At 38.2% G+C, this 21,150-nt stretch overlaps 6 protein-coding genes across 6 annotated transcripts; 4 read left to right on the top strand and 2 right to left on the bottom strand.

Moving 5' to 3' along the window:
* The first annotated feature begins 374 nt into the window (after positions 1-374).
* On the top strand, positions 375-2,767 carry LOC125590495 (uncharacterized protein At1g24485-like). Its single transcript, XM_048764080.1, has 3 exons — positions 375-441; positions 545-1,073; positions 1,469-2,767. Exons 1-3 carry the CDS (start codon positions 375-377, stop codon positions 2,178-2,180), a joined length of 1,308 nt encoding a protein of 435 aa, XP_048620037.1. The 3' UTR covers positions 2,181-2,767.
* Positions 2,768-2,990: 223 nt separating this feature from the next.
* On the bottom strand, positions 2,991-5,567 carry LOC106430649 (cyclin-L1-1-like). The gene is made up of 7 exons (XM_013871427.3): positions 5,449-5,567; positions 5,074-5,230; positions 4,885-4,966; positions 4,604-4,744; positions 4,254-4,423; positions 3,766-4,039; positions 2,991-3,584 (listed from the first exon to the last, which is right to left on the bottom strand). Exons 2-7 carry the CDS (start codon positions 5,223-5,225, stop codon positions 3,150-3,152), a joined length of 1,254 nt encoding a protein of 417 aa, XP_013726881.1. The 5' UTR covers positions 5,226-5,230; positions 5,449-5,567; the 3' UTR covers positions 2,991-3,149.
* A 136-nt stretch (positions 5,568-5,703) lies between these two features.
* On the top strand, positions 5,704-8,693 carry LOC106430663 (ALBINO3-like protein 1, chloroplastic). Its single transcript, XM_048761860.1, has 10 exons — positions 5,704-6,204; positions 6,280-6,390; positions 6,476-6,550; positions 6,769-6,829; positions 6,942-7,015; positions 7,112-7,216; positions 7,365-7,478; positions 7,652-7,755; positions 7,851-8,081; positions 8,158-8,693. The coding sequence occupies exons 1-10, from the start codon at positions 5,860-5,862 to the stop codon at positions 8,429-8,431; spliced, it is 1,494 nt and encodes a 497-aa protein (XP_048617817.1). The 5' UTR covers positions 5,704-5,859; the 3' UTR covers positions 8,432-8,693.
* Positions 8,694-8,903: 210 nt separating this feature from the next.
* On the bottom strand, positions 8,904-11,721 carry LOC106430684 (T-complex protein 1 subunit epsilon). Its single transcript, XM_013871455.3, has 9 exons — positions 11,408-11,721; positions 10,878-11,196; positions 10,447-10,795; positions 10,168-10,300; positions 10,036-10,088; positions 9,832-9,934; positions 9,507-9,673; positions 9,307-9,420; positions 8,904-9,228 (listed from the first exon to the last, which is right to left on the bottom strand). The coding sequence occupies exons 1-9, from the start codon at positions 11,604-11,606 to the stop codon at positions 9,058-9,060; spliced, it is 1,608 nt and encodes a 535-aa protein (XP_013726909.1). The 5' UTR covers positions 11,607-11,721; the 3' UTR covers positions 8,904-9,057.
* Positions 11,722-13,172: 1,451 nt separating this feature from the next.
* Positions 13,173-13,792, top strand: LOC106430671 (anther-specific protein BCP1-like). The gene has a single exon (XM_013871445.3). It carries the CDS (start codon positions 13,271-13,273, stop codon positions 13,628-13,630), a length of 360 nt encoding a protein of 119 aa, XP_013726899.2. The 5' UTR covers positions 13,173-13,270; the 3' UTR covers positions 13,631-13,792.
* Positions 13,793-16,593: 2,801 nt separating this feature from the next.
* Positions 16,594-18,024, top strand: LOC106430653 (protein JINGUBANG). The gene has a single exon (XM_013871432.3). The coding sequence runs from the start codon at positions 16,673-16,675 to the stop codon at positions 17,927-17,929; it is 1,257 nt and encodes a 418-aa protein (XP_013726886.1). The 5' UTR covers positions 16,594-16,672; the 3' UTR covers positions 17,930-18,024.
* The last annotated feature ends 3,126 nt before the right edge of the window (positions 18,025-21,150 follow it).

Consider the following 21,150-nt stretch of genomic DNA (forward strand, 5'->3'; position numbering starts at 1 on the left):
CATCGAATTATTCAGTCTTTATAAATGTACATCTTGTGACATTACCTCGACCCACGTTTTGATCATATCAAATATAGATAATGTGCTTAAAAAGAAAGCATAGTGTGTGTTTCTAAGATTAAATTTCATTGGAAAGAGTTGACATCCGGAGCCCTAAATCATAACTGAAATATTATATTGATAAACCACATTTATGATTTCTTTCTGTTTTCGTCACTAAAGCAAGGATGTTATAGAACAATTAGAAAGTGCAGGTTATCAAATGTTTTCTTTACATTATAGGGACTATAGATGTAAAAACAATATTTTCCATGCACGTACAAATAAACCCATGAAAACCAGATTTTCGTCTCTTGGTGACCAAAGAAACAAGCATGGCTCAGGCTTCTTTTATTTGCCTTCTCCTCAGTTTTTTCATCATAATCCTTTCTAATGCAGCTGGTTAGTTATTCAAATTGAGGTTTTAAGTAACTCAAAATATTTAATTTGTCTTATATAATGGATATGTTAGACTTAATTTTAGTTTGATGGGGCTTGGTTTCAGATATAAACATAGACTGTGGATCATCAAGCTCGCACGTTGATGCTGACAACAGAACGTGGGTGGGAGACACGGAATTTGTAACCACCGGTTTGACGTCCACATTTAAACCAATAGTCACAACCGCTGAATCTCTAACCACGCTCCGGTATTTTCCTACGGGGGAGACAAACTGTTACTCCAACATTCCGGTCGATAAAGGTAGGAAAGTATTAGTTCGGACGAGATTCAACTATGGGAACTACGACGGAGAGAACAAGGCTCCCAAGTTTGATGTCCTGTACGATGGGAAGCATCGAGATTCGGTCGTCACGGTGACGTCGATCAGCGGTACACGATCAGAGGCTATATTTGTTCCTGAGAGCGGGAATACTAGTGTATGCTTTTTCCGTATGTTTTTGAACGAAAACCCTTTTGTGTCTACCATTGAAGTACGGAGGCTGGACGACTCCATGTACACCGATCTTGGTGCTAAGGAAGGTTTCATCCTCCAGCAACGAACCGCCTACGGTAGGGTACAGGATTTAGTAAGGTAAACATATCGTCGGATTTTATGTAGGCGATTAACATTTGTTCAATATGCATATCTAAAGTCATCTTAAAGAAAAATTCTTTTAAATCGGAACATGTTGGATTGTTCCTATTACAATGGAACCGGAATGTCTTTGGAAACATTAGGTAGATCCAAAGTCAAAGATCATCATATTAAGCAGTTCAATTGGTAAATAAATAGTTTTTTTAAAAAATATTTTTTTTTGGGTGTTTTCACCCGTATTAAAAAACATACTCAATTTTGTTTTAAATGTATTTAACTATTTTTCATAAATTTAAACCAATAATGTTTTTACTAAATACAGTTTTAAAAAAGTTTACAAATTTAATGTCGAATGTGTTTAAAAACAATTGAAAAAAATATATTTATTACAGGTCCCCGTTTGATCCTTACGATAGAATTTGGGCGCCAACACCACTTTCGACCGTAACTCTAACAAGTGCTGCCACTTCTATCAACACTTCAGGGGCTGACAATCGACCACCTGAGATTGTCCTTCGGACCGCTTGGTCTCGGGAGGACATGGCTTTCTATGATATAAAACTACCTTTTTCGGGAGTAACATTTTACATTGTCCTTTACTTCTCGGAACCACTGACCCTTGCTTCCGACCAAAAGCGGACTTTCTACGTTAACTACGATAACAAACAAGTGGGTCCAGGTGTAATTGCGCCACCTTTCGGGGCAGTGACTCAAGCTTCTCTGAGGGCTGTCGTGACGACAAGTCTTCCCTATCTAACATTTAAAGCTAAACCAGACTCGACTTTGGACCCACTCATCAATGCTCTCGAGCTTTATGTTATTAGCAATAGTGCTGGAAACGGGACAAATTCAACTAGCAGCGGCAGTGGAGGTAGTCCTAGCACTGGTGGTGGTGGCGGCGGCAGTCATAGCACTGGCGATGGTGGTGGAAGCCCTACCACTGGCGGTGGTGGGGAAAGCCCTAGCACTGGCGGTGATGGTGGCAGCTCAGGCTCCGGTGGTGGTGGAGGCAAATCCGGTACTTGTTCTTTTCATAATCGTATATGCTATACTAATACGGTACACACCAGAAAAAAATACGAATCTGTAAAACTTATTAATTGATTACAATTATCAAAAAATTTCATTTAGTAAATGAGATATTCACGTAAAGAAAAAAATTTAATATAGACGGGAAAAACAATTGTCACGTAAATAAGTATGTTAACTGAAATAAATAATGATTTCAACACATGAGATTCAAATCATTTTTTATTGGAACAATAGTGCTGGTTCAAGTCTAATTTGTGATAAATGTATGTGAAGATTCTTCAGGGGAGAAAAGCGGCAACTTAGTTGTGTCTCTTAGTATTTCAATTCCGTCGTTAGCTGTTCTTGGAACTGGTGGTTGGTTCGCATATAAATTTTTCTTCAAAGCCAAGCGCAGTCCCGAATCAGAAAGTATATAGCACCCTCTCTTTTTTTTTTCTTTAGTACAAATAAACTCATTTACTCAATATTTTTTTTTTTCTGGAACACAAACTCATTTACTCAATAATATACAATTTTTGAATTATATACACTGGTTTATAATTTTTGTTGACATAAATCGACGTGCGTGATGTTTTGTTGCAGGGCCACTTACCACCACCATCAATCATCATCATTATGGGAGTGAACAGACGGTCATCGCACCGAATGCAGACACCGTAACACAGATACAGAATGCAAAGTGATCACTTACGAATCCGACTTCAATCATCACCCTCCAATCTATTATGTTACTATTCTGTCTCTTTGATTATTTGTTGTTGTCGCTTACTATTTTGGTCTTTCCATCATCATTTGATTCAGATCTGTTTAGATTCGAATTGATGAATTTAGGTTCAGTATGTGCGTCTGCATTTGGTTGTGTTTAAACGTTAACTAGGCATGTGGTACCTCACATAATGCTAAATTGAGTACGCTCAAGAGTGACATGGGTGTTTCACTGACACAAATCAAGTACATGACTCTCATGTCTAAACATCAAGCAGAACGTTTAAGGGCTTGTCCCAAAACGATGAGAAAGATTTGGTGACAAGAAGATTTGACTTAATGGTGCCTACTACGACGGTCTTTCGATGAGTGCGACGATTCGCGATAGTCACGATCGCGAGAAGAGTGATGTCTTGATCTATCACCATAATCCTTCAGTCTATCTCTTGACCGATGATGACTACGCTCTTTTAGTTTGTCTCTCTCCCTATCACTCTCCTTGTCAGAATCTCTGCCTCTGTCTCTGTGAGACCTACTACTGGCCCTGTCCCTCTCTCTACCTCGTTCCTTCTCTCTATCACTCTCTCCTACTTTACTTCTTCCCTCCCTCGAGTCTCCCACAATTGGCAGACTGTTTGACTCCGTATCGCTCTTCTTCACATCTGTAGCCATTTCATGAGGTGTGTTATTCTTTCCATCCTTAGACTCGTTATTAACAGATCCTGAAGTACCCTTCGTATCAACAGCACCGTCAACTGCCGGTGAAACATCCTGTAACACAGTGGCAAAGTACATCAAACCAAAAACTGATAAAAGGTAAAGCGAAACGCACAATATCCAAAGCTATTCTGTTTGCTCCTTCAAGAAATGGACTCAACATGATATGGAGAATAATCTTAAAGCTTTCGCACAAATCACAAAAACTTAGATAACGAGCTATCATCTATCTCACCTTTGTAGCTGATTGAGATTGAGAATTCGCGGATCTACTGGAAAAGGTAAAAGGCTTCCCATCCTTGCAAACTGAGATATACTGAGCCTTTGGGAGACTGTATAGATGAGCAAGAACTCTACACACTTCGTCAATACCAGATTTATCTGCATCAAATGCTTTCCACCAGGGTGGATTCTCTGGGAGAGGAACTTGAAACCTACGTGCAGCAGCATACACGACCCCACAAGCCACAACCTCACTTCTGAACCTTACACAAAGGGTTGTACGCAGACTGCATTTATAGACATTTATCACACGGGATCAAATGAGAAAACATCACAGAAGTAATAATCAGATATTAAGAAAACAACACTACTCAAAACAGAACAGTGCATATGTTATTCCGAGCTTCAGCTCAAAGGCAACTCTAAAACCTATTGACACAATGATGTACAGCTAACTCGAGTAATCAAATTTAAAAATATCCAAGTAAAATTAGAGGTTACCTATCATTTGCCAAGTTCCAAGCCTCTTGCCTCAATTCTGGAGGTGTTTCAAGTGTGGCAAGGTAGTTTGAGATGAACTTGTGAGGATGTTCAACATGACAAACAAAACCCATCTCTTTCAGTATGTGTCTCTCAGTTCTGCTTAATTCAACTTTCAACTCAGAATACTTCTGCAGAAAATCAACAAGTGGGAAAAGGATGAGATACGAAAATGATATAAGAAAAAACACGACATATAAAAGAAAAGGCAGTGTCTCAATTTAATGCACGCACGACACATATATACATAAAAAGCATTCAACATGACAAATATGGAACCTGTCATATAATGGTGCAGTGTGCATACTAACCTTGGAAAACAAATCAAGATGATCTAATGGTAAGTTCTCCCTGCGGCACTCCATCCTGTGGAAGACAATGATGACCTGCCTAGCTTTCTTAGGGTTTTCTTCCAACTTTGACGCAAGCCAGACACAGCTCGCAGCAACTATCTGTATAAGGTAAACACCAAAACCGTTATGGTTACAGGCAGGAGGAGTCACAAAAAGTAAAGAATCTTCACACTGAAACTAAAACCGCAGGTGTTTATCAAGTTCAAAGGCCTCAAGAAACAGAGATAAGTAAGTAGTACCTTAACATCGAACTTGGCAAGAGACTTCTTGCAATAGAAACGGTGGAAAAGAACCTGCCCAGTAGCCATAACAGCCTGTGGTCTAAAGATTCAACAATATAAGGGTTAAGGAATATCTAAAGTTGTATGTAATGTGACATTTGAGCTATCAGCAAAAACATACGGAGACCAAGACGAAGAAAAGGATACAGTCTGAGCAAGATTCCAGCTTCTTGGATGAGATCACATCCATAGATCCTAAGTGTCGTCTCGGTTGTTTCATCGATCCCATCTTTCCTGGAAGGTGAGTTCTTTATCTGCTCCTCCGGTAAGTAGAAATTGTCGATTGCCGTGTAAATCATCGATTCTGTTACAACCCATAGAAAGAGGAAAAAAAGACAAGTTAGCTTAGATTCCGACACACCATTGATGTTAGCAGTGAAAAAGCACACAAGAAAATAAAGAAGTGATGTTATCATGAATGTAGCAAAATCGAGAAAGCGTCAAAGCTCCAACGCAATCAAGAATCTAGCTTCTTTCACTAAGTCTACTGATAGCTTAATTAAAACACGAAAAAGTATGTACCCGGAAAGGTGAGAGAGACGGCGGCGAGGCGATTTGAGGGACGACGGACGACGGACGAAGGGATTCAATCTGGGGATCGAGGGAAGTTCTCAGAAAACATTAATGTAAAGGAAATTAGAAAAAGAGCAAACAAAAGAAATTGGGCCTACTAATTTAACTAGGCCCTAATTGGGCTTTATCAACCAAAATAATGTGATTTATGATTGGCCCAATTAAAAATGGCAGCGACAGGATAAAGAAATTCAGAACAAAACAAAGACTGTTTTAGCTTCCACTTCCATGGTCGGTCTCGCGCACTGAGAGACGTGAAGCAAGATACAACACTTGCAATAATCCAAATCCTCCCCATTTCTTCTGAACCAAAAACCCTAAAACCCACTTACCTTTCTTGTCTCGTCTTTCTCTCTGGAGATGGCTTCTTCGATATCTCTAAGGCCGACGAGCCTTATCCTCTCATCAACTTTCTCTACAGGCAGAGTCCTCCACTTCCGCCGCTCCCCTTTCAGCCGCACACCGTCGTCTTCCTCTTGTCGCCATCGGACTCTGGTTGCTCAATTCGGATTGGGACCAGGTTCGTTTCCCGACCCAGGCTTCTCACTCGATTTGATCAAGGACCATGCTGAGAGTCTTCTCTACACCATCGCTGATGCCGCCGTTTCGTCCTCAGAAACGTTTGAATCTGTTTCCGGCACTACCACAAAGCAGAACAGTGATTGGTTCTCTGGTATCGCCAATTACATGGAAACTATTCTCAAGGTAAAGTTCTCTTTTTTTTTTTGTGAATCTATTATGTTGCTTTATAATTGTACTTGGTTATGATTTGAATTGTAGGTTTTGAAAGATGGGTTATCGACAGTAAACGTACCTTACTCTTATGGTTTTGCTATCATTCTACTCACCGTGCTTGTTAAGGCTGCTACGTTCCCCTTGACGAAAAAGCAGGTCTTTTCACTTTGTTTCTATTACTGGCTAAATGCCAAGATTCAATTATCTTACTTAAGTGGTGTGGTGGTTCGTTTCTGTACAGGTCGAATCTGCTATGGCTATGAAGTCTTTGCAGCCTCAAATTAAGGCCATTCAGGAACGCTATGCTGGTGATCAGGTGAAACCATTTCTTCCATAAAGAAAAGCTTTTCCTGATGCCCATACTAAATCCATCATTAGTTCATGGATTTTGAAGGAAAAAAATGTAGGAACAAGCGTGTAGCTTTTGGTTTCATCACTGTGGAGTGATTCTTATGAATTTACCAAAGATTATAGCTTTAACTTTTATGAATGTAGCCCTCTTGTTAAAACAGAGAGCTTGTTTATGTTTTGCAGGAGAGAATTCAGCTTGAAACTGCCAGATTGTATAAACTCGCTGGAATAAACCCCCTTGCAGGTAAAGTTGATTGCTTCAGACTTTTCCATTTGAGACAGTAGAAACATAATCTCTTTCTTAGCGTCTTCCAGCTTGTGGTTAGGCTATATCTTCATTTTTTTCTTTCTGTTAGGGTGCCTCCCCACACTAGCCACAATACCAGTCTGGATTGGACTATATAGAGCCCTCTCAAATGTTGCCGATGAGGTACCTTCAAAATAAATCTTTTCTTTTTATTTCTGGAAGTGCTTCGAGGTTCTTTTCTGACAAGTTGTTTGTTGGATGCATGTTTCCAACTTCAAGGGACTCTTAACGGAAGGCTTTTTCTGGATCCCTTCTCTTGCCGGTCCAACAACTGTTGCTGCAAGACAGAGTGGCAGTGGAATCTCATGGTTGTTCCCTTTCATTGTAAGTACCAATTTTTAACCTTCATATTAAGTGGCCTGGATATTTTATCAATGAAATCTAGACTAGACTCCTAGTTCTTTCAAGAGTTGAGTGCATAAGGTGTTGAATCTCATTGCCAATGTCTACAAACTTTCAATTTATATCTCAGGAGGGACACCCACCTCTCGGATGGTCGGACACATTAGCATATCTTGTCTTACCTCTATTGCTCATCTTCACTCAGTATCTCTCCATTCAAATCATGCAGTCCTCGCAGGGGCAGGTATAGCATCTTCTGGCGTATTTGAGTCTAGTGAGCAGTTAGCTATAGCTTGAACAATAAGCTGGTTATAGAAATAGAAATATGCAAAAGTTCATTCAGTTAACCAAATTCAACCGTTATGCAACGTAGAATGTTATGGTATGACATTTATAATCATCGTGTCTTTTCTCAAGAGTAATGATCCAGCAATGAAGAGCTCACAAGCGGTGACGAAGCTTCTTCCCCTGATGATTGGTTATTTTTCACTATCAGTTCCTTCGGGTTTAAGTCTCTATTGGTGAGGAGCAGCATCTAGTTTTGTGTATTTTGGTGGGTATTCATTCAACTTTCCATTGTGTTTCTCAATCTCATTTTTGAAGTGTGATTTTGCAGGTTGACCAATAACATTTTGAGCACAGCACAGCAAGTATGGCTTCAAAAATATGGTGGTGCCAAAAATCCGATGGAGAAGCTAACTAATTTGGTCATGAAGGAAGATAAAACTCAAAAGGTTGAGAAGTCTATCTCAGAACCGCTAGTTCAGAAGTCTGTTTCAGAACTGAAAATACCAAAAGAGAAGGGCGGTGAAAAAGTGACCTCAGAAGGGCCCAAACCTGGTGAAAGGTGACTAAATTTTTCTGAAGCGTCTCATTCATTACTAGAAGTTATTTGTTGTTTAACATGTCGATGTAATTCCCAGGTTTAGGCTGCTCAAAGAACAAGAAGCAAAGAGACGACGAGAAAAAGAAGAGGCTAGGCAGAAAGCCGAAGCAGCTCTGTCAAATCAAAATATAGGCAGCGTACAGGAACAAGAGGAGAAATCTGATACAGCTGATGTCGCTGTAGGAAATAATGAGAAAGCCAAACTTTCAGCAGTGGGAGAAACAGCTGATGGCTCTGTCGCTGTGAATGGGAAGCCATCCATTCATGGCGTTGACCATGATACAGAACAACACCATTCTCATGAAGCATAGAAGAGGGTAACACTAAAGGTGAAGCTGAACAAAGAAAGAGGAGGAATCTCGGTATTTGGCCTTTAGCCCATATGCAACAAAGTTGAAAGATCTTAGGAGTGGGGGGACGGTGTGGTCTTTACAGTTTAGATATGTGCAGGAAGACCTTAGGAAATGCCGAAATGGTCAAATGGGTTTTGTAAGTCATGGAAGTTTAGTTCATGTTCTAAATACGTTATTCCACAGGTTTTGCTCTAATACGACAGTGGTTTGAACTCTTCAATTATGAGACTTGGCTGAATCTCCGATTGAGATATGGTTAGAAACTTAGAAAATACAAACAATATCGGGAAGAGTCGACTTTTCAAATTGTCTGTAAATTTTGTGATGGATCAAAGGCAACTCACCGTATCCTAATGGATGATTTTCTCTGAAAACTCGATATGCAGTTTCACAATGATCTTTCTGAAAACAGACTGGGATAAAACCAAAATCAGGAACACAAAATGGACGTTCTTAAATTAAAAAGCTTGCCAAGGGGGAACAAAACATTGTTGTCGAGTAGTGTCAAAAGCCAATAGAAAGCTAACAAAGAAAAAAAGACACATGAGGCCAAAGGATAGTACAAAGGTTCCGGCAGTACATCATCAATATTCAGAATTGGAGATGACATCGTCGATCTTTAGGATCATCTTAACGACTTGAGTTGCAAGCAATATCTGCTGCTGCTTCCCGATCAATGTTTCAAACACGTTTTGCTCTCTCATATCGTTTGTTCCCACGTCATTGCAATCTATCCCATAGAAAGGAATGTTCTCCTGTTCATCATATGCCAATGTTTTGTTCAGTCACCAAACAAACAAATCAATGTGAAAATAGATAACCAGGCCACTTACCTTAAGTTGCTGGGATTTAACCGCTGAGAGTGTCTCAATGGGCTGTAATCCACTGTTCTCTGCAAGAGCCATAGGTACGGAGTCCAAAGCTTCTGCAAATGCCCTTATTGCATACTGTGTAGAGCAGATGTATGTATAAGTAATGTGTCTTCAGCATTAAGATTTCACTGCGGACTCAAAGAGAAGAGTAAAGAAAATACCTGCTCGACGCCAGGGTATTTATCAGCAGCTGCATCAACTGCAAGTGAGCATGCGATTTCAGCTGCACCACCTCCATATACGATTGACTTATTGCGGATGAGATTCCTTGCCACACACAGAGCATCGTGGATACTACGCTTTGTTTCTTCTATCATCATTTTATTACCTAAACCATATCCCATAAAGAATTGTTAATCAATCAGTACTATATTTCTGTCCACCATATACATTGACGCATATTTAACTCAGTAAATCGTTGTTTATAGCTCATCAGCTGCTTAAAGTCAGTGTTGTTAGCAAATAAAAAGGAAAAGGGATGAGTACCTCCACGGATGAAAATAGTAACAGCTTTTGAGTTCGCACAGTGCTCAATATACAGCATTCGTTCTTTGGTTGTGCCAAATGATTTTTCACGGACCATGCCAGCCTAAGAACATGAACAAGTGTGGGGATTCAATGGTCTGATTTAACGATATTAACATTCCCCTCATTATACAGGCAACAACACCAACTGAAAGTAAATAGTACCTTCCCTAACTTCTCTGGGGTCAACTCCTGGAATCTTGGAACAATTCTGCCGCCTACATAAAAACAAGTATCCTATCAGCTCTACACAACTGATTAAATCAATGGCAGTAGATGCTTGGAGAAATGCCATACCTGTGGCTATTGCGATAAGTTCTAATTCAACACCCCCCACCCATCTAACAGCAGGCAAATTCCTGTGCATTAATAGATGGTTCGCTTCATCATCGAATCCCCATTGGCAAATAACAAGTGTAGCTCCAACATCCTGCAGTTTCAAAGCATAGTGAACATACAATCATACATATATCATCAAATGCATTGCGGTAACTGATCTTCATTGTCAAAAGAAAAGCATGCTTCAATAACTCACAATACAAAAATCACAATGGAAAAATAAAGAAAAAAACATACCTTGCACTTTTGAACCATCTCATCGAAGTATTGCTGTTCTTGCTTGCGCAACGTCTCAAACTTCTGCACTGTGTCAATGTCCACCTTATGCTTAGTCTTCGGCTTCGGTGGCTCAAAGGGGCAAGTCAAAATGGCAATGTGGGCATCTTCAATTTGCTTTGGCATCTGTGGATGACTCATATCTTTGTCAACCAGTATTCCATAAATAAGCTCAGTGTCCTCCAAGTTTCCCCCGACTTTGCCCTCTACTTTTATCAGATCCAAGTTAACATCCCTCCTCTCTAAATCAGCAACAGCAAGAACTGCTTTCACAGCAATCTCAGCTAATCTCCGCTTGCATCGGTTCACACTGCATCAATGAGCCAAAAGAGAAACAAAATGTTAGTACAATATTCAAGAAAACCATATGAAGTATGCAAGCATGGACTTACATCTTGGAGGATAGAGTAGTCATGCATGTTTGAACCAAAGGCTCGTAGTTATTAACATCGAACTCAAACTTCTGAGATATACGCTCAAGATGCTCAACAGCCACTCTAGAAGCCATCTCATATCCCTCAGCGATACGGATAGGATGAATCCCCCTATCTAATTGACGCTCAGCTTGCTCAAGAAGTGCACCAGCCATGACAACAACACCCGTTGTACCGTCACCAATCTCATAATCCTGACTCCGTGACAGCTCAACCATAAGCTTCGCAATCTGGTTGTCAACATCCATTTGCTCCAAGATCGTCGCACCATCGTTAGCTAGATAATCAAAACGACGACGTTATAAACAAAAAAAAAAAAAAAGGCTAAGCTCGATGGATAAAGAATCGATTTATCAATAGTAACTAAGCTCGCACACAATAACAAATCAATGGATCCGTTCATATAGATAGAAAACCCTAATCAAGTAGAGAGTACTGAAACTAAGATCCTAAACGAAGATATGAGATCAGAGAGGTGAGAAACGAACTGATGGTGACGTCTCCGTCAGGTCCCTGAAGCATCTTGTCCATTCCCTTGGGTCCGAGAGAGGAACGGAGGATCCGAGCCACCGCTTTGCCGGCGGCGATATTGGCTTTCTGAGCATCGATGCCTCTGAGACGCGTCTTTTGATCCTGCTCTCTCAGTATAATGAACGGGCGCCCGAACTCGTCGAACGCCAGCGCCATTTTCGAGGTTTAAGCTTTCTTCGATCCTATCGAAATACAGATCTTGGGGGGAAGAAATGAGAAGGAGAGTGTCGAGAAGATTTGAGAGCGAAAATGGTTGTGTTAAAACCCTAACATGATGGCATACTCGTAAATCGAAACTGATTTAAGGGCCTATGATAAGTATTTGGGCCGTTGGCTTAAGGCCCATATATATCCATGATATGAGGAACCCGTTTATTCTTCAAGCTTATATTGTAGTCTGGTAGTAATCTTTTTTTTTTTTAGTAAATTTGTAAGATTGAAATTTGATAAGTTGTTTTACCAGAGTTCCCAGAAGTGAAAGAAAATTCAGTAGTATGTATATATATATCCATTTTCATTTGGCAAGCCCCTTGTATCAGGTAACTTCGCGTTCGTTATCTCCCTGAAACTTATACTTGAGTTGAGATGGAAAAGATGTTTTTTTTTTTGTTGTCAAAATTGAATCGATAAGGCCTCATGCATAGCCAAATAACTTTGCAATGGAGGACTATACGATTTCAATTTTCTGGTGGGAATAGCTGCAGAGGTGAACTCCGATGGTAAAGATGATTATTTACTAGTTTCTACAGTATATCTTTCACATATAACCACTATTGTTAAACTTTTGCTCAAAAAAAATTCACTATGTTAAATACGTATTGATTTAAGCGTTCTACTATAGTGTCCAGAACTGAAAATATGTTTTAGGGTGTAAATGATGACCAACAATACTGATGACCAAAGTAATATATGAGAATATTAAGTTTTTATTTATTCCTTAAAATTTACACCTCGTATTTGTTACCCATGATTCTTAATCATTCCTTTAATTTCAAGGAATTATAGAACAAAAAATGTTCCTTATAAAAAATTAAAAAGGAACAAGGGGTTTCAATCCTACCATTCTGTTCTTAGTCATTATTTTCCTCTTCATTCATATTGTTTTTTAATGGTTACCAATTAGAACTTTAGCGAATAAATAGTTAATTCATATTATGAGATTTACACAATTCTTATTCACTGAATCTGGAGTTTTAAAGATTTTGTAAAAAGATTTATGGTGAGAACCTTCTTCTTTTCTTATTATCATGATGATGAGAACCTTCCCAACAGAATTATTCTTAAAAACTTTTTTTCACATTTAGGTATCCATGTCTAAGTAAGGCTTAGTTAAAGATGTTTTATAAACTTTGATCAAAATATTCATTCAATTAATTTGACTTCAACTATAAAATTGTTGTATGCATTCGTTTTAGCCTGTAAGAGATCAGACATTCACGTTTCGATAAACAAGCATATAAAATAATATGAATATTGTACATTCATTTTATTCGGTTCATCAACCAAAGAAAACAAAAATTAAATATTCGTATTCATCTATACTTTGGCATGTTACCGTTCTTTTTTCTTGATTGGCTCGTTACCATTCAAAAATATATACCTTAGCAAACCCATTTTTAGACATTCCAGTTGATCTACATTAGATTGAACGGTATTCCTCCTACGTAGTAAGAACGTTTTCTATTTTCTTGTTTCAGTCATACAAGACAACTATATATACACAGCAACCCCATCTCCTCTCTAATCATCACAATCTCTAACGTTAAACCCTAAGACAAACTAAAAGAGAGCTACGTACGTACAAGGAGACAGAGAGAAGAATGGGTCGCCAAAACGCTGTCCTAGTTTTTGGCCTCGTGTTCTTGGCCATCCTTGGCCTCGCCGCAGCTGCCTCCTCTCCGTCTCCTTCAGCGTCACCCTCCAAAGCTCCGGCTGCTCCCGTAACCGATGTCGAAGCTCCAGTGAGCGAGGACACCATTGGAACCACCGATGACGATGCAGCTGCTTCTCCAGGTGATGGTGACGTAGCTGTGGCTGGTCCTCTAGGAAGTGACTCCTCCTACGGTAGTAATGGACCTTCACCTTCTACTGATGCTGCTGACAGCGGCGCGGCTGCTCTTGGCGTCTCTGCGGTCTTCGTTGGTGTTGCATCCATCGCGGGTTCTTTCTTGTTTCTCTGAGGTGTGTATTATCATGAGAAGATTATTCTGACTGAAGACTATTAATATGTATGGATGATTGTGATGGCCGTGTTGTAATATGTTTCTCCTTTATTGTGAGAAACGATGTCTTTGTAATAAAACTGAAAAAATAAACGAAAATTTCCACTAGCAAGGATAAAATGCGGAATCGCGGATTGATCCTTTCATGTTTTCGAGATACAAAAATACATATTAATCAGGTAGAGCCGTAGAAGTCCGTAACCACTGGATACAATCTTTTTCGTAGTAAGAAAGAAAGTACAATCTTATTCTAAATGCATGTGTTTGATAGATTATGGAACGGTGAGATTGATTATGGGAGTTATGATTGAAGATACACACGATACCATCTTTTTAGGTATAGCTTCCTCGTCTATAAATGTGTGATAATAAACAAGTACTAATTCCACTAGTTTTCGCAGCCAAGTAATGAAGAAAATTAGCTTTGGCTTCACAGAATCGTGCATTACATCATGGAATTTGAAATTTAGGTGTTTTAGGAAAAAAAACATCATGGAATTTAAAAGATGTGGCCAAATGCAAGTTTCTTGGTTGGGTTAGGTCATCTTCCACTGAAGAAGCTCATTCAGGGACCCATCGACGAGTGAAGAAAAAGCCGTACGCGTAGTGCATACGGTTCATAATTCATATATTGGTGACTTGCTGTTTTGGTCCTAACTTAGTAGGGGTTATTGGTTGTTGTATTTTAATAGATTTGAAAATCCGAACTAAATCTAGTGTTATTGGTTCTATGATTTTCAAATATGTATTAAAATCATGTATTATTGGTTTAATGATTCATAAATTCTATATCAAATCAAGTGTTATTCAATCGTACGGATTTACTAATATATTTGATTTAATAATAGATTTGATTGGATTTGTTTGGATTTTTTAGTTAAAAATACAAAGACTCAAATCCGAGAGAAAAACTCTGGATTTGCATATTTTATTTGGATTTATAAATACTATATGGATTTCTAAATCAATCAAAATATATAAACCAATAACACCATTACCTCTTTTCTTTTTCTTTTGCTTTCTCAATCTATTTCCTCTCTTTACTATCTCTTTAGTCTTATTTTTTCAAAATATAACGACATTTTTGGGGTATTCTTGTCAAATATATAACAACAATCTAAAGCACTATACTCCACTTCTCATCTGTCATACTTGATAGGGAAAGTTCCACAATTGTTACAAACCGTCCGGATATTCAATATTCGATTTAGCATAAAAAACATTCAAATCGACTATTTGCCGACTATTTAAAAGAAAAGCTTTCGAATAACAATGTAAAACGTGCCAATTAATATGCACGGAATAATGTTTGTAAATGAATCAAGAAGTTTTGGATACAAGAGAAAAAAGACCGTAGGAGTGCTTAACTTTCTAGAATGTTGATCTTCTATGATATATCTCGTTATGATTTAGATAAATGAATGGCAGAGAGGATGATCGAACCCAAAAGGATATGCCATCACAATAGCAGGTGGCCAAAGGTGAGTAAAGAAAGAAGACAATACCTCCTCTTTGCCTTTGGAGTACTTCCACTCGAAAAACAAGTAAGACTTGCGTTCCGGAGCTGACTTGGGGGGGGGGGGGGGGGCGCTGTTAAGCAATTCTTCCCAAAAAATAGAAATGCTATAATTAAATTGGTATAAAACAAATGAATGAAATAATATGTATCTATCGAAGAACTGTCTGAATCCAAAGAATGGTAGTACAAATAAATTATATATTGATATTTTTTATAGGAAAAAGATGCATCCGCCATTGGTCTTTTAATTTTTAAATAATATAATTTTATCACTAATCTTCATTAGCTAAGACAGTTCATATGCACCAAATCTTTATGATCCACCGTTAATGTTGATTGTTCAATCTTACCTTCTACTTTGTGAGGTGATCAATTCGTAGTTTGTGTTAACTCCCACTAAATCTTTGGTTTTCAGTTATGGGGATTTGAGCGAGTTTGAACGGCCCATTTTATGAGTACTGTGATCCAACACCAAGAATTATCCTATTGAGGATAGTAAAGACATGGAACGAGCCTTATAAATCTGCACCACGTTGGTTTCGGATTGGTAAGCTTTTAACATACATATATTCTCTTTCGGTTTGTGAAATGAGCTTTTTGTTTTTTGTTAGTATGATAGATCATATAGCAAACTATAGTTAGCTGACGTAAAATACCTGACGTTTTCTCCTGGCAACAAATCAAATCGTAGGTTCTTGGAAACATATGAGAAAGAGTACTGTACGAGCGTTCCATCTAACCTTTCACTATTCTGGGCTGGCAATTTCGTATCATCGCTGCTTCCCAGTCCACTCGAGGTAACGACCGACTTTTCCTACTTGCATCTTTTTATTAGAAAATAAATTATTTATCAATCCATTTGGTTACGGCTATTCAATGAACACTTTGGTTCTGTTCTGACATTGGCCCGGGCCATTCATTGTGTCTCTCTTTAATTAGCAACTTTCCACTTTCCAGCAACGATGTGACCCAATATCTACAATCATTTTCGTGTTTCCTCCAAGTACCCACTCACGCACTCACCCATTTGTTACTACTATTGATCACAATGATTCGTCTTCAAAAACCTCATTAGTTTAGCTATATTGATGATAGAACTTGCTCATAACTATTGGGTCCTACTTTCTCTTTGACCCATGCGCTATCTTCCAACCTAATCAATGCTGTAACGCAAACCCTATCTCTTCTTCTTTTTCACTTGTTTTTGAGTTCTTTGTTTTTTACCCCACAAACACACCATTGAGGATTTGACTATTTGCGCTGACTTTACCATAATACCCTTGGATCTTTCCAAGTACAAATGCTCAATCTTTTTAGTTTAAGCTCTGTACTTAACTGCCACGTGGCGAATTTCTCTGCACAAAGTGCTTCTATATAAATATTTACATCTCTTCTTCGTCTTCATCTTCAACTACACGAAGCTTAACTTCTCTCACCAAACAGGATACATACTCATAAGAGAAAGGATAAACTTAACAAGCATGAGGGTTTTGTCATGGCTGGATTCTTCCCGGAGAAGACGAGTACAAAAATCTCTAAAGCATTTAGATTCCGACGATAGCGCCACGTCATCGTCACTAAGCGAAGTCACCGGCTCTAGCAGCCTCCATAGCAGTCTCTCTCTTCAGACACTCCCTTCTGTTCCATCTCTTCAGAAAATCCCCTCCGACGCTCACGCCATCACCGTCTCTCACTCCGTTACCTCCTCGTTCAAACTCCGCGAACGGAGTCTCCCCGTCACTTGTCTCGCCGTCAACGGAGGTTATCTCTTCGCAGTCTCTGGACACGAAGTCAGCATCTACGATCGCGCCATGTGTGCTCATCTCGACACTTTTAACGGCCAGGATCCTTTCTCAGGCTCCGTTAAATCCGTCGGTTTCTCCGGTGAGAAAATATTTACCGCTCATCAGGACGGTAAAATCGGAGTTTGGAAATTAACCGCGAAAAGTGGTTACAAACAGTTAACGACGCTTCCTACTTTAAACGACCGTTTGCGACGTTTCGCTCTCCCTAAAAATTACGTTCAGGTTCGCCGTCACAAGAAACGTCTCTGGATCGAACACGCTGACGCCGTTACCGCTCTTGCCGTTAATAACGGTTTCATTTACTCCGTCTCTTGGGACAAGACACTGAAGATATGGAGAGCTTCCGATCTTCGTTGCAAGGAATCAATCAAAGCCCATGATGACGCCGTTAACGCCGTCGCCGTCTCTGCAAACGGCACCGTTTATACTGGATCGGCGGACAGACGTATACGGGTTTGGGCGAAACCCGACGACTCGAAACGACACGAGTTAGTCGCGACATTGGAAAAACATAAATCTGCTGTTAACGCTCTGGCATTAAACGACGACGGATCGTTCTTGTTCTCCGGTTCGTGTGACCGGTCAATTTTGGTTTGGGAGAGAGTGGACAGCTCTAACTACATGGCGGTGAGTGGTGCTTTGAGAGGACACGACAAAGCAATACTTAGCTTGTTTAACGTGTCTGATTTGCTCCTAAGTGGATCTGCTGATCGGACGGTCAGGATTTGGCGGCGCGGAGCCGACGGTTGTTATAGTTGCTTGGAGGTGCTTTCCGGTCACACGAAACCGGTTAAGTCGCTTGCAGCAGTTAGAGATTCGGAGTCAGACGGCGTCGTTTCAATCGTTAGTGGAAGTCTTGACGGAGAGGTTAAGTGTTGGAAGGTCTCCGTCTCCAAACCGGATAATTCAATTTACAAGAGTATTGTTTTGTGAATATTTATCTTATTTATTTATTTTTTTTCCTTTTTCTTTGTCAAATTAATTTATCATTTGTTTGGGGAAAAGCAATTTTGGCGTTTTTTATAACATTTTAACTATATTCATTCATATCAAATCAATGTAACATATTACATAAATCGAAAATTACATAAAACATGCCGTTAAAAAGAACTTTTAACAGAGACAACAATAACACGATGCTTACTAACGCATTCGTAGGACAGGCTGATTCGTTAGATTTACTCCACTAAGTTTTTGGTCTTGTAAAATCTTTTTTGTGCCTCTCAGTTTTTATGAGTAATCGCTTTTTGTCTCTAAAAAGATTCACAATCCGTCCCGAACACTCACTTTTTTTAACTCACTTTTATAAAACAAGAGATTAATGCACTACCTGACAGAATGTTTAAATATCTGTGTGCATCTAAGATTTATAAAAAGACAAAGGTTGGTAATAATGCTTTAAGAGTAAGGTCATTAATGGTTTGATCAAATAGATTAAAATTGAACAAGTTGGCACATCTGCACATGTTCCTTCAGGCGCAGGAACGAAGATGCTGCCTGTGCCACCTTAAAACCTGGGGAAGTCAATGGGGTGACGTACTGACGTTTGATAAATTTATGACATTTTGATGTATTAGATTCTGTGTAAGTTTGTGATTGGTTGTCAGACTAAATATACTTTTAAACTATCTCTTTAAACTATATATTGGGGTTGCTTAGTGTAAGAATAAGATCATTATAATATTCGCATGTTATAAAGTTCATGAACCTTAAGTGAGATTTTCAAGACAAATAGGTTCCGCCGAAACAAGAAGTCAAAAGGCGCCCGTGAGAGTGGATAAGACAATTTCTTTTTAACACTAGGATACGATATTATTATTTTGTAATCAAGGTTGCTCTATACTGAAATCGATCATAATTTTAAGTTTATAAAATATAAAAATGTACTCGGAAAGTCTATCCAATGGGATACAAAATCGGGAAGGATGCTAGTTTAAACCCTACCCATAAATTATGTGCCTCGCGACAATTATATTTTATCCCTATGTGAGCACCACCGCTCTTGTGGTTCGTCGGTGAAGGTGTCAGCTTCTCGTTAGAGGACGACGGGAACGGTGCCCGAAGCCGTTAGTCAACTATTGGGGTATGGTGCTCATACCGATTGGTGGAGAGAGTTTTGATCTCAGTGGTTTTGTTATACGGGATGGTGGTTCCCTTGATGGTTTCTCTCCGGCTCGGAGTCTTTGGTTTCGCCGCCGTGAGTGTGAGAAGTTATGTTGTGTCTAGGACCTAGGAGGAGGGTGAGTTCTAGGTGGATTAGGGTTACATAGTCGAGGGCATAAACTGTTGAAATTTTCTCGCAAATCGTGTGATTTGCGAGAAAATGAGAAAAGACATTTCCTCGGAAATCATGACTTGCAAATCAAAATGACTCGTAATTCCACCGCAAATATATAAGGATACCCTTACCTTGCAAATCCCTAACAAATATATTAATTTCTTAAAAATAATAATAATTAAGTTTTAATAATTTTTTTTTTGAATTTATTTTAAAAAATCAATCCAAAATTCATTACAAAACATTAAACTACAAATAATACCAACAACATTCAATGTTTTCTAAAACGGTACATTGAACATCATCATATCCGTCGGCTTGCTAGTTCCCGGGAGGCCTGTTACTGGTCATCAAAATGATTTAGCATACTCTTTTGTGATCAAAGTTTAAATGTTTTTTATAATAAGATATAATGATTATAAAATCATATGAATAAATAATTTTATTTTAATAGGTGTTTATGTTAATATATATATATACTAGAGCCGGCCCGGGCTACGCCCAGGACTTTTTTTTAAATTTAAATTTTGATTTTATATTAAGTATGTTTATTTTATTTATAATATTATAATCTATTATAAAAAAATAAGTAGCCAAACAATGATAAAATCATTTTAAATTATTCACTGTTTTTGTTTTACACATTTCAATTTTTTACTACCCATTTTTTTGTTATTAGAAATTATATATAAGGTGATAAGTAGAATAAACAAAAATAATTAATTTTTAGTTATGGTGTTTAATTGGTTGAACTGTATAAATGTTTCATTTCACTTAAATCTGTTTATGATTTTTGTTTCCAATTAGTATCCAAATAGTTTAATGGATCCTCCCCTTAAATCTACAACTCTATATTTCTATGTTTTATTTTTTCTTAAATCAGCGGTTTAAAATTTTTCATATTTGTAAAAAAAGCTTCAACTAATCGGACCCATAAACTAAATATTCATTTATCTTACTTATATAAGTTTTGATGTAAAATCTTGTAATGTATAACCAATCAAATTTATTCAACAAATAGTAGCGAAAAAATGATTTGGAGATATAGTTGTAGATCTTTGTAACATTATGTCTAATTTGGTGGAATGTGAAAGTCGAGTTGACATTGAGCGTAACGCGTGGTATGATGTTTGGGATGTTTACTAATTTTCTTTGGGTCTTCGAACTAATTGTGTTGGGTTGGGTTGTAGGTATATGGTTTCAGATTTTGTGTTATTTCCATTCCAACAGAACTGTGAAATCATTATTAGTTAGCCCATTGTTTAAATTCCTATTAATTTTAATGTTTTATTTTATAGGATACTACAAATAAATTGTGAACTTCACATTGTTAGATATATTTTAGTTATGTTTTTATGAGTGTGTTCAATAATAAAATGAAGGAAGTTACGATTAGTTTTAAGTATGAGGCAGCCGTGCGGTTAAAAGATCATGTAAGATTTGTATAATTGTGTTGAGAATTCTAAGAATTCCCAAAGCTCTGATTGTTGTATGTTATATTTTCATTTCGAAATAATGCATATGATAATAGTATTTAGCGGGAGTCGTTGATGCCAGGAAATGAACTAAAAGAATAATTAAATGCGATGAGTTATTTTGTTTTCTCTGGTTTATTGTATACAATGTTGGTCAATTTGATTTGTGAGAGCAGTTTAGTTTGGAGAAGAAGCGTTGAGGTGACATATTTGATAAGCTACGTGGACTTTTAATGGTGTTGAAGTTGTTGGCCTTTTAAAACTTCCAGTCCATAATTGGGGAGGTTATTGTTTTTGTGTTATGGGTTTGCAAAAATTGGTAAGTTTATTTTAATAATTCTGTTTGTAGAAAGATTTTGGGCATTTTCCAGGAAAAAGAGTAATAGTTGTCAGCTTATTAT

This window comes from Brassica napus, chromosome C7 (genome assembly GCF_020379485.1).
Source record: "Brassica napus cultivar Da-Ae chromosome C7, Da-Ae, whole genome shotgun sequence".
In the NCBI taxonomy this organism is placed as follows: domain Eukaryota; kingdom Viridiplantae; phylum Streptophyta; class Magnoliopsida; order Brassicales; family Brassicaceae; genus Brassica; species Brassica napus.